The 13,420-nt window shown below is 37.2% G+C and overlaps 1 protein-coding gene across 2 annotated transcripts in view; it reads right to left on the bottom strand.

The window, feature by feature from the left end:
• The window catches only part of ADGRD1 (adhesion G protein-coupled receptor D1), a 157,877-nt gene that overhangs the window by 129,024 nt on the left and 15,433 nt on the right, over positions 1-13,420 (bottom strand). For both annotated transcript variants that reach the window (XM_074159514.1, XM_074159513.1), the window contains 7 exons: positions 12,706-12,885; positions 11,184-11,438; positions 7,590-7,654; positions 6,648-6,803; positions 3,956-4,015; positions 1,908-2,025; positions 874-984 (listed from right to left, as the gene is read on the bottom strand). In XM_074159514.1, coding sequence (XP_074015615.1) covers positions 874-984; positions 1,908-2,025; positions 3,956-4,015; positions 6,648-6,803; positions 7,590-7,654; positions 11,184-11,438; positions 12,706-12,885 — 945 coding nt within the window. The remainder of the gene's footprint in view (positions 1-873; positions 985-1,907; positions 2,026-3,955; positions 4,016-6,647; positions 6,804-7,589; positions 7,655-11,183; positions 11,439-12,705; positions 12,886-13,420) is intronic.

Raw genomic sequence — 13,420 nt, 5'->3', positions numbered from 1 at the left:
GCACTTGCAGTGAAGTCTACAGCCAGAGCCCCCTGCCAGCGCAAAGAAACAAAGCTGTCATCACAAATCAGGTAGATAGTTCAGTAATTATTAAAGTCTTTCTCACTGCAGGTTATCTGCAGCTGACTTCGCACTTTGTGAATAGGAACCAACCCTCCTTCAACAGAGGTGACTGCAGAAAGGGCTCGGAGTGTGTAAATTCCATGGGTTGCAATTTAGGGCACATAGGTCAGATTTCAATATGCAGGGAGATTTTTTGTAAATAGGTTCCTTCAATCCCAAATTAAAAACATAGATAATTAACTTCAAACACTGTTATTTTACAGTCTTGACTAAAAGCTTCAGATTTTTGCCATGCCTTGCTTTTGATATTATTAAAATTTTAGCCTAGATACAGAGTTCTGCCTTTTTGCCTTGACTGTAGTTTACATCTTCATTCTGTTCTGTAGCTGCTGTTGCTTAAAGCTGTCATTTTATAGTTTAATTTCATACAACATTTTAAGAGCGATTTTGCATGAAGGAGTAAGTAATACCTGATCTGGCATCCTGGAATTTCTTAAAAATAACCAGTTCAGATGATTAAGAATAATTTATGAATTTATGGCTTCTCTGATATAAACAGATGTCAAAATTAAATGGCTTCAGTCTCTGTGGCCCAGCTGTATTATTCAAAATTAATTCAAGTAATATGAAAATTCTACCACAATAATCATTCATTAGTACGACAGGAAACTACTGCTACTTTAGAGTCAGTACAATCAACAGTGATCAAACTGGGGGAAAATAAAGCAAACAAAAACCTGTTTTCAAGCAAAATCATTTTTGGATACCCTGTTTACATGACTCTGCTCCTCCCTTTAAGTTTTTTCTTACCTTTTTCATGAAAAGCTTCACTGGGAATGGAAATATAACTCTGTCCTTGAGATGGAAATCGATAGTGGGACAAATTCATAGTCTGAGGATGCATTTTGACCAAGGTGTAATCTGTGTGATAACCCAAACAAAAATATGATGAAATCAAGACTCTGCAACCTACTTGACTATGTAACTAGGCTTCCCTAATAGCTACTGCAAGTCTTGAATTTAAACCCCTTGATGTTTGCAGAAAGTATAGTAAATTCCCCAAGTATAAAATTGCCTTTAATATCTGACTCCTTTATGATGGAGAAGGTGGTACACGCACGTTAATATACCATGGATCATTTCACCCATGCTCAAATACTGAGCTTACCAGGACAAGCAAAACAGATGGATAACGCACTTTTCCACTGACATTTGAAGGCATTATTTCAGACCTCCAATGCTCCATTTGAGAATGCCAGTGTCTACGAGAGTACACGCAGTGATTAACAGTACTGGTGACTACTCAGGTTATTTGTCCCCTCACGTAGGTCTCAAGGCAAAGCAGAATGCCAGAACAGATAAATTACCTTTGCTATCTGTAGCATTCAAAGACACAGATGAAATTAGAGTGCTAGGATGCTAAACAGTAGTAAAATAAAGTTCTCCTGAAAGGTCAAAACTATTCCCATTATTTGCAATCTCTTGCAAAAACCTTGCAAAAATTAAGGTTTGTAGCATCCAGACATCTGCAACTTCAGAGCGCTGCATAAGAGCTCTAGGCCCTTTAACTACCTATTAGTATAGCATTACCAGATTCATTTCATAGAATTCATATTCTAAACCCCTCTCCAAATAACCTCAAGGAATTTCAAGTACAATCAGAGCTGATTACCTCTGGACTAACTGGACACTCATCTTTCTAAAACTGAAATTCTGTTCTGATTTCAAAAGAGAAAATGATCTGTTTTCATTTCCTCCTTCATGTGGTCAAAGGAGGGGCTTCAAGCGCAGAAGCATTTAGGACACCCAGACAGTCCAGAGAGAATACTTCTGCTAAAGCTTACCTGCCACAGATGACGTGCCCTCAACAGTTAAAGGTAATGAGTTTTCATCCAGATTGCGCGTCATGTGAGCCATCACACTGTCAATAGTTTGAATTAAACTTCCAAATACATGAGCAGTCTGGGGAAAGAAGAAAGAGAAAGCTCTACAACAAAAGAAATTGCAGTTCATAGCACAAAATGCCAAGGTGCCATGTTAAATTCCTGTGTGACTCATAGAATCATTCAGGTTGGAAAAGATCCTTGGGATCATCGAGTCCAACCATCTACTCTACTCTACAAAGTTTTTCCCTACACCATATCCCCCAACACCACATCTAAACGACTCTTAAACTCATCCAAGGATGGTGACTCACCACCTCCCTGGGCAGCCCGTTCCAGTGTCTGATCACTCTTACTGTTAAGAACTTCTTCCTAATGTCTAGTCTAAACCTACCCTGTTGCAACTTGAAGCCATTCCCTCTTGTTCTATCGCTATTTGCTTGTGAGAAGAGACCAGCACCAACCTCTCTACAATGTCCTTTCAAGTAGTTACAGAGAGTGATGAGGTCACCCCTTAAGTCTCCTCTTCCTCAAACTAAACAGTCCCAGCTCCCTCAATCGTTCTTCATATGACTTATGCTCCAGGCCCTTCACCAGCTTCGTTGCCCTCCTCTGTACCCGCTCCAGCACCTCAATATCTCTCTTGTATTGAGGTGCCCAAAACTGGACACAATACTCCAGGCGTGGCCTCACCAGTGCTGAGTACAGGGGCACAATCACCTCCCTACTTCTGCTGGTCACACTATTTCTAATACAAGCCAGGATGCCATTGGCTTTCTTGGCCACCTGGGCACACTGCTGGCTCATATTCAGCCGCTTGTCATCATTCAACTAATCTTCATCCAAAGTCAAATGTGACTTTCTCCACAACTTTTTCCACATACAGCAGATAACGTTAAACAAATTGAAGCCACCCAGAGCCTGGCTTTATAAAATACTATGTTTTATAGAATGTCTCCAAATGACTTTCTGCTCCCACCAGCATTTGACAGTCAATTATACTGAGGATTCAACAAAATGGTGACAAGAACTGAGCAGATTATTTTGACAATATATAAAGAAAGGTATCAGATCTTTATTGGAATATAGGCTAAACTGTAGTGTCTCAGTTTTTCTTTCATTTTTATTAAAATGATCCCCATATAAAGCTACTTTCAAAGTGCTTATATGTCCCGTGGAAAACAACCCTCTAGGACGAAACCCGATCCATGAAATCTCAGGGTAAAAGATGTTTCAATGAAAAAGAAATCGATTCTATCTGAAATCTATTTACACCAGAGATGATCAAGGATTGTAGGCTAAGAACTTCAATCAATTAGACATCTTTTTGTCTTTAAAATATTTTAGGCTTCAGTGAGACCTTAATTTTCTTTAGCCTCTCTCTCAGTTTAAAAGCTCTCTGCTCTGAAATCTGTGCTTCCTTAAGATTCAAACAAAAATCTCAGAAAATTCCAGGATTCCTCCTGCAAATATTTCTCTGCACTCTAAAAGGTAGACTATAAGAGAAAGAACATTGATACAAGTTACTTTACCCTATATTAGGTTTAATCTCTCTCAAAGCTTCAGCTCACTAAACAGGTAAGCACTACCACATATTTTGTGAGCATTGAAAAACGTCTACATTTCTACAAACATCTACAAATCTACAAAACAAATATAAACTTTTAAATATTGAAGTTCAGTGCTAAAAAGGGAGTGATTAAACACTTCAGTGAAAATACCTGTAATTTTATAAATAGTTTTGTCTCATTCATCCTGAAACATGTGGAAATAGCAGCAGATAAAGTTCCCTTATTTTAACCCTTAAAAACACATTCTAAAAGAAAATCACATAATTGCTTTGTCTGTGGATCTTTACTGCAAGTATAAAAGTGGCATATGAGAAAATAAATAAGCCATATTGCCCAGAAGTCCTAACAAGAAAAATAATAGAGGCAACCAGTTTCATTACGATTCATAAGGAATTATGCAACCAAAGTAACCTACAAACCTAAGCCCATTTGTCTTACCTCTGGTACGTCCATCCAGTTGGGCAATAACATAAAGTCTTCAATAGCTTTTAAAAATGCCTAAAAGATAAATAAAACTATGTTATTATTTACTAATTACTAGGAGATACATCTCCTAGTAAGGATCCAAGGCAGATCTCTGCTAGGATTTTCTTAGGTTTATTTTAAGATGACAAGCCCATTTTCATTCAAGTCACAGATTCATCTCTACCTGCCAGCACTCTCATCGTGTTCTGTATGGTGACATTTTAAAGTAATAGTTTATTTATGAAAAGTAACACCACTGTGAAACTCCCAAAGTGCAATCATTATACTACAGCTGAGGTGACAACACTGGAACTAAGACTACAGTGAACTTCTCCCATTTAATCTAAAATATATGACATTAATACCTCTTTTAGTCTTAGATGATGGTATTTCAACAGTGCTAAATAAATATCTGGGTCCCATCACTTGTACAACTTATTATCTGCTTAACTTTTGCACTTAAATGTTGGTTTTGAGGTCAAGATCTGTCATGGTGGGTACTGTTCGAATGCTCAACATGATACAGTCCCTGTCCTAAGGAGTCTTGCTGATGAAGACAAATAGAAGGAGGAGAAAAGGGAGAATGGAAAATTAAAAGAAAAAGCCCCACATCTCCTGCTCAGACTTCTCTCTTAAAATGCCTTAAAAGCATCAACTGAATATGGAAAAGTTCCACTGAAAAACACGGAAGAAAGTTGTAATACTCTTCTGAGCATAGTTTTTCAAGCCATAATATGTAGGGCAGTCCCAGAGCTTTGCTGTATGACCTTACACACCTTGCAGCCCCTCTCAAACATTCAGTGTGGAATTCTACCTGGCATGTACAGAAGTGATCCTAAACCCAGGACCCAACCCAAATTGCCCCAAGTGCTCAGTATCTCTTCACAGCATCACTCCAGAATTACTCCAAAAGGATGTGTCGGACTACTGGGAAGAGAAGGAAAGCAGGAATGCTGGAGCTATTGCGCAGAGCAGCATTATAACAGAAAACACGTCAGATTTGTCAGAAGCAATACATTATAAATGTGTGCCAGTAATCAGAAAGTTTATTGCACATCACTTATATCAAATTTTCTTGTGCTGTGAGGCATATGACAATCAGGACAGAGATAACTTTACAGAAAATAGCATGCATGCTCAGTGCCTGTCTCTCAGGGAATTAGCTGCAGACAATACAAAGCTTAATCATCAATCAGACAAATGACAGCGTCTGTATATATGATCAGGACTCTCCCGTGTTTACTTCCCAAAATAGCTTTGCTAAAGATAATCATGTCCTACATTTTTGTCTGCAAATCACTTTCATGGCACACAAAGCAGCATCAGATAGCATGAATGAGCAACCAAATGGCAACTGAAATGATGTGGGAAAGAGGTACGATATCTGACAGGATGATGTTCCATTTTCAATTCAGAGCCCACATAAAATTCTCAGCAAAACAAAGGAAACATTGTATTAGAGCTTTTTAGAAGGGCTTTTGCTACATATTAAAATGTGATCCATGAAATCCAAGCTTTACAGTTTGCAAATGCTAAGCTTTTAGCACAAACCATCAATTGCTGTCCATGTAGTTTTCAGAAGCATTTATTTATATTATTTGTCTGAGTAAATAATCCTTGTCACCCTGGTATTACCCGCAGGCTTAAAGGAACAATCACTAGTGAGACCAGAACTGATTACTGTAATAATAGCTTTCTAGCCTGCTGAAATCAGGGAATTAGGTGCCCATCGTTTTACAGAAGGCTAACTGTATGGTAACCGAACATGACCCCTTGTCCTCAGCTCAGACTGCAGAGAACACCTTATTTTATTTTATTTTTCTTTGTGGACTAGCGTAAACAAAAATAAATTACGACGTTACACTTTGGACCAGATCTTTCCATGAACTGGTTTCAGTGGCTATTTGTGATATGTCCACACAGGAGTCCTGCTGTGGTTGGAACCCAGTGCAAGATAAAGCTATTAACTCACAAAAGCCAATGACCCCACCATCAGGAACAGACCCTCTGCCACTTCAGAGTCCAGCAAGAATAATCCATGGCACAGCCTACCCTCAGCTTACTACAGGAGCAATAAATGCTGACAAAAGGTCAGGCAGACAGCAGTAACTGATCACCTTGGGCAGGTACCCAGGGCCAGACTGACAAGAGCCACAACTAGAGTGTCCCTGCATCCAAGTTTGCTATTAGCTCGTGCATTTTTCTGCTCTCACTACTCTGATTCCAGTGTCATCATGTCCTGCACCTGAAAGACAACTGTCAAACTCTGCTGCATTTTGGATCAGCTAGGCCATGCAGAAAAATGTTGAATTTTTTTTTTTTCAAGAATTATATATTCTGCATTGGATACACTTGCAGCTGAAAAAATTAACAAACTATTTTCTGCTACTTTATTTCCTGCTCAACTAGAGAATTATTTCTGATGTGTGGACATGGTTCCAGGTATTTATAATTTATGTATTAAATAACCCCAAGAACTAATGACAGTCTTAAACTATTTTCTCTGGTTGAAGCTCACCTTCTGCTACTCTGTAAAATTGCTACTGCTTTCTTCCTATGTATGCTTTGCAATCAGCAAAAACTTTCAAAGCTGCATTCAATATTCCAGCTTCTGGAGAAGTTGCAGGGTCATCTGGCTCCCCACACAGATGTGAAGGACACTTACCTCCGTCAGGCTTAAAGCAGTATTTTCTGACAGGGATTTGTTGGGTAAGCTGAAGGACACGTTCTCCAGGTAGCCCAGCATGGTGTCAGGGGAGTGGAAGTTCCCTCTCTCCTCAGTGAGATTAGTTATGATGGGACGATAGGCATTTGTAGAGAGCTGCAGGAGAATGATACAACCCATCAGAAATTATTCCAAACAGCAGTCATTATTTCTCACTTTAGCCCAAAAGGGAGTTTGAGGCACAGCAGATTGCTGTGGTTACACACAAAAGGCTACATAAGCCAAGGGAAAAGGAAAGCATATGGGTAGATAAACAGGATAAACAGAATATACAGGCACAGCTTCATTCTGTCATTAGCTATTCAGGTCCTGTCTGCCACGGTTTCCTGAAAGTCTCTGTGAACAAGAAGAAAACTAATAGAACTTTGACACTGCAAATAGCAAGAAAGTGAAAATACACTGCAACAGCTAATTGCATGTAGGCCAACACCAGCTAATTGTATTTATTCTGCGTATGAAAAAATAGGCTTATTTTAAACCTTTTTCATTAAGCATTTACTAAAGAGATTAGAACTAGTTTTGTTCTTGGAGGATTTTTTCTAATTTTAAAGGAAACAAGTGGAAAAATTAGCAAAGTGGTTTTGAATGTTCTATATCTTCAAAGTTCATTGACATATTTCAGAAGTTTCTACATTTTTTCCTTTTTTCAATAGAGAAAGTATTTTTATTTAACAATTAATTCCATTTATCTGTCCTACATTAAAAGTTTTGTAGTACTCCCCACAGTGGCTAAAAATTCTCCCTCTGCATATATGAAAATTTTTACAATTGGGGTACTAAAATAAGTGCCACCAATGAAAATTGTAAAGGGAGGAGAGTCTGTAACTCTGTAATATATACACATTCTGACATTATAGAAAAGAGTCATGAGGACTGTCCTACCACAGGTGTTGTAGTGGTTGTCATCACAGACCATGAAAGCGTTGAAGAAAGCAAAACTTGCACACCTGGGAAAAATACATATATGAATGAGAGTGTTAACAAATCTGATATTCCCACTACAGGTTGAATCTGTTCTAACTGAAAGTAACGTATTTGCTGTTCTATGCATTTTACTTAATTCCTTAACAAGCTACATACGCTTGTTTAAAGCATTTCATTTACTGATTCTCTCATCAATTTTATTTCATCATCTTTAGATGAGCCTTGCAATTTAGTTTAAGTCTTAAACAATTAAAATTAAACCTTTGTTTACAAACAGGAAATTTCAAGTGTTATATCTCAATAAATAAAGGACAACTGTACAATTAAAACATTGGCATCTATCTTCCTTCTCTTGCTCTTCATCCAATGTTTATGCAAAGCATTTACAGAAAATAAAAAAAAAAATCCTATATCTTATCAGAAATAATCAATCTGTAGGCACTTCTGACAGTCTCATGTATGACCTTGCTGTATTTCTGTATATGTGATAAACTGAGACTGGGAACATACAGACACTGGAAAAAATGAGACTCAAGTCTCAGCTATGATCTCCAAAGGCTAATGTTTACTTATATCTTGAGCGCCAAATAAAATCACACCCACAAAAGCAAGTTCAGAAACACTTTTCCATATTGAAAGCCTCTGCAAGAAATATTCAGAGCCAATGGAAATACTTTAGTTGCTTGCTGCAAAAATAAGGCATCACTATCAGTAGAAATCACCACATTCAGTAGAAATGGTGGAATACTAAAGCTTTTGGGGCATGCTAGTTTTGCCTAAAACAAGTAACAGGGGTTAAATAGTCAAAACAATCTTCATTAGTAGTTTGAGCATACTACAGATAATGTCTCTATTAGCTGTTTGTAAGTTGATTATTAATCAGATGGGCTTTACTAATAAACGTCACCCGCTAGCACTGTACCCATTGAAAATTACCATATGAGTATGTCATAAATGATTTGTCCAGACAGAAAGAAGAAACTGAATTTTGGATGGTTTCCAGTTGCTCCACTTCAAAAATATTAATTCCTTTCTGTGCAAAGGGATTCATTGGTCATTTGTGATAGAGAAATAAAATTTTCCTCTAATCTACATCTTACCAAGAATTTTTGTGAGGAGTGTGGTATTTCAGCACAATCAAACAGTAATTGCATATATAGGAAACATTTTACACATTGATCTAAAGGGAACGTGATTATTCATTCTATTATAAAACAGGCTGTCCTATTAATTTTCTTATGTCAAACCACATTAGCCCAACTTCAACCCTGCTTCAAGTCCTCCAAGGTCAATAAATAGATACTAAGAAAAATTTCTGTTTACTATGTTGATTATCATTGTAATATCCAATATCCTCTGAGAATGTTCTAACTTCATCCATCAAATTAGAAATTTTACAAAATCTTATCAGTCCACTACTTTGGAGGTAAAAGTAAAAAATTCATACTCCACATTTTTCAAGTGCTCCAAATCACCTGAGCACTTTAAAATAATGTTGGCTTAAAATTCTTCACACTTACAAATATATATACACACACGTGGCATCACTTTACATTTTCATTCCTAAGCCTCTATAAAATACATATCAGCTTTACTTTCAATTAAGCAACTAGAATTTTATTCTTCACAGAAAACTGATAGCTCCAGATGGCCCCGAAGACCTGAGAACTAGGGACTTAAGAAAAAAAAAAACAAAACAAACCACAAAGACTTGGTGTCATACAAACTGCAGTAAACTCCCAAAAGCTCACAGCATGAACATCTCAATGCATAAATCAGGGAGTCTGCTATACAGCCTTCTCAAAAGTCAGCAGGGATTGAAAGGTAGGCTACAGGCAAAATTCTGTACAACTCGAAATTTATCCTTCAGCGTAATCCAAGGGCCCAACTCTTTTTGCAGTGTTTCAAAAGCTGGCTACAAACATTTATGTCCAACAATTGGATACTCTGAGCCCCAGTAAGACTCTTTCCAAACCAAAACATAGACGAAAGAAGTAGAAACTTAAGTCCTGAACAGTATTTGCATTCATGGAAAGAGCCTGCCATGATGCCTTGATTATTTGTTAGAGTGAAGATGAGAGGGGAGAGGGCTTCAGAGGATGGCTGCTGTGAATTCACAAGAACTCAAGGGGTTAAAAAACAGAGTTGTCTTTGTATTTATACAAGTCATACTTCTCTGACAGTGAAGCAGGGCACTCATATAGATGGATCAGGTCAATTTGAAAATCTACTGCTCTTGAGTTTAGCAACATAACATTCTTCTTGAGTTACACTAAATCAAAGAATGTGATTTATGGTAGCTTCGAGTTGGATAGTGTTATAGTAACCCTAGATTGTTGTGAAAGATACAACAGCCAAATACAAAAGCATTTTTCCAACATGACCAGAACATTATAAAGTTAAAGATTTTAAAACTATTTCCTGTATCAAATGAATAGTCTCCCAATCAGAATTTTTGAAGACTTTTATAAGAATCACTTTTTAAAATAAAAAGGCATTAAAATAAAAAACTTGAGCCACATTGCTATTATTTGTGTGGCAAAGCAAATAGAAAATCCTCCATCTGGTATATAATGAAGCAATCTTTTTCAGTGACTTCAGTTCTACATAAACTAGTTTATATTTTCCTTTTGATAAAATATATTTTATATATATTTGATTCCAATAATCAAACCTGGAAGTCATAAACAAATACATTCTCATTTCCAGGTATGCATCAGAAGTTCTGAGTTATTCAAAGAGTTTCCATTGTGAAAATTGTTCCCATGGGTTTAAAAGCACAAGAATTATGGGTGTAATGGCTTTAGCTCTCAGTAACCTAGTAAGAATAAATGCAAGCAGGGAAACTGCCTGCAAAGCCAAGTGTTTCAGGTGCCCCATAGCTTTATTCCCCAAGATGGATGTTTTCTAATTGCTACTTACACACAAGCACTTAATAGCAACAGTCTGTCTTGTAGTGAAAATTTTACTATCCATAGGACAACTGACAGGGGTTACTGGCCAGTCTTCTAAGTCTTTTTTCTCATCCTGATTCTCTGCCTTTTATGTTATGTTTCAGCTGCTTTTTAATTATTTTTTTTTTTTTTTAAGTTCACAAGCACAGATGAGTTAGTAAGTCTTTATCATTCCAGGAACTGGAGAGATAACCATTATTATCCACATCTGCTGGAATATACTGAGTGACTTGGCTCAAAGTTATGCAACAGCCATAGTGCAAGTTAGAAATCCGGAGTTAGTCTTTCCTAATACTGTTCTGCCTTAAGTCTAATTACTGCTCCTCTTCTTTTGATTCTAGAGTATTTAACAGTGGCTGGATACTTCAGGTCTTGGTTAATTTTTTATGACATTTTTACAGAGCTAGAACCCAGGATGAAAAGACTGTGCATCAAAAGACAGCTGAGCGTTTTGGTGACATTCATACTTGACTTTTTCTGCCTCTAAAAGCTACATTCAATAGCCAAAAGATGTAAAATTAACAAATCCTACATATTAAAGATTTTTAAGTCAGCATCTTTACAGAAGATTAATTATGACAACAGTGAATATGCTCACCAATAGCAGCTGTAAAGTACTGCTCAATTTCATTGGGGGTGAGTGCCCTTTCCCATATAATGAATTCATCAAACGCCCCATTCACATAGCGCTTTGTTTGATCTCCCTCTGTCCCAGTCAGTAGATTTGCACTGGGGTCTCCGTAATCATAGAAAACTTTCCCATCTGGATCAGTTGTGTTTAGAGTTCCATTGACGTAGACTTTCAGTCCTTCTCTTGATTTCCATGTAAAGAGAATATGAGTCCAATAAGGACCTGCAAAACATTAAAAGTCACAGCAAAATCCATTAATCAATTCCATTTAGTCTTTCCTGTTCAGTAAGTTTTTGCTGACTTGTGCAATGTTACAGAGCCGTATAGGAAGTGCTAGGAGTGAATTATGGAATGCTGATGTCAGGTATATTAATCTTTATACCCATGGGGAAGCCCATACTTTGGCAGAATGCCTGTTAGCTTTTGTCTGAACTCTTACTTGTCCTCACTGCAGTTTCATATATTACATTTGCCAAGTATTATTGGCCAAGATTTGAAGTCTCTTCAATACTTTCTCAAAACCCAGTTCAGCAAGAACTGCATAAAGACTGTAAGAACTGGAGAACAAGCAAATAGACTAACCACGGCAGGGGGGTTGGAACTTGATGATCTTTAAGGTCCCTTCCAACTCTGACCATTCTATGATTCTAATTAGAAGCTGCCACAGTCTCATTGTTATACTTGAGAGGTTGAAAACGTAGTATTAATTTTCACTTGGACTGGATAATCCAGAAATGTGTGAATTACTCTTACCATTTAGCAGCTTTTCTCTTCAAATAAGATTTCTAAACTGATTAATTAAGCTTTATAAAACTCTGCTACTAGAAGGTGAGAAAGTCCTATTTTACCAATGTAGAGGTAGTCAAATTAAGGCAAGAAAAGATTTAGTCACTGTCATTACTAGAAGACCGGAATTTGTTCCCGTCACTAGGTAATACCTCCCCCCAACAATACACAGTTTAGATAGAAGCAGTAAGATATGTGATATACCAAAGTGTTTATTAATACTATGCCATGGCATACAAAACTTGACACTCAACAGATAACAAAATGACCAAAGCACTAAACACCCAGTTAGATAGTTACCAAATAAAGCCTTAATTTAGGAGGCAGCAGAGGACAGCACACGTATCCAGTTTTAGAATATACTGAGAACTATCAGGGATTAACCTGCATTCTTTGCTCATGTTTCCATCTAAGCACTCAATCTATTGATGTTAATAAGAATTCCACTGCAGAAAAAAAAAGGAAGTTGGGTCCAAGGACTGTTTCTGAATGGTAAATGTTCTATAATACAGTATCACTGTTTTTTCAGTTCATAGTTTGTCTCTCTCTCCCCACACCAAGAGAATTCTTAAGCACAGAGTACTCAGTAACTATTTTTATATATCCACTTTTTCCATAAGTTGTTCTCTCATCACTACATCTCTTTGCAAGAATGAAGTAAAATATAACAGAAATGAATAAAAAGCAAAGTTATAAACTTTACCTGGTGGACTAAAGCTTGCTTTCCACTTCATCATCGCATTCCCACGGGTATAAAATTCCACTGAGCCTTCACCTTCATTTGAACAGATTTTGAAACCACTGGAAATTACTTGTCCACCAGAGGCAGGGAGAAACTTAGCCTGCTGATCTTGAGTCTTCCAGAAAAAAGAAAATGTTACTCCTGATGAAAGCAAGCGAGAAGATATTTTAATGAAAAAAACTCAAGCGCAATTAAAAATTTCCAATATCGTAGAATACGGAGAGTGGGGATGCTTTTGAGGACAGATCATCTACTAGCATAAACAAGGACAGCATTTTTAAGATCAACAATGCTCTAAGAGTTTAAATCGAATAAATATCTCTTCCTTGGTTTCACATCACATGAGCATACCCAGGACACAGCAGTAATCATTGCTTCCTGAGCAGCTTCCATCAATTAAAACTAAAGTTCTTTGAGCACCAAAAGTAATGAAGTCTTTTTTCTTACAGAGTTATGCTTCCATTCCCTTTACCTCATCTCTTCAGTCTCCTTACCCTTCTCACCTTCCTGTGATGATCCCTTTTTCCTCTTGTGATCCTTGCTCATTTCAAAACACAACTTGCTCTCATATCACCATATTCTCCAAACATTTACATCTTTTTTTGATGTTCCCCTAATGCCAGCAGAGCCAGAAATAATACATTGACTGCGTCCAAGCTACTGATGCGCTACCTGG

This window comes from Numenius arquata, chromosome 16 (assembly GCF_964106895.1).
Source record: "Numenius arquata chromosome 16, bNumArq3.hap1.1, whole genome shotgun sequence".
In the NCBI taxonomy this organism is placed as follows: domain Eukaryota; kingdom Metazoa; phylum Chordata; class Aves; order Charadriiformes; family Scolopacidae; genus Numenius; species Numenius arquata.
Note: the sequence above shows the minus strand (reverse complement) of the source record. Positions and strands in the feature narration are given on the sequence as shown.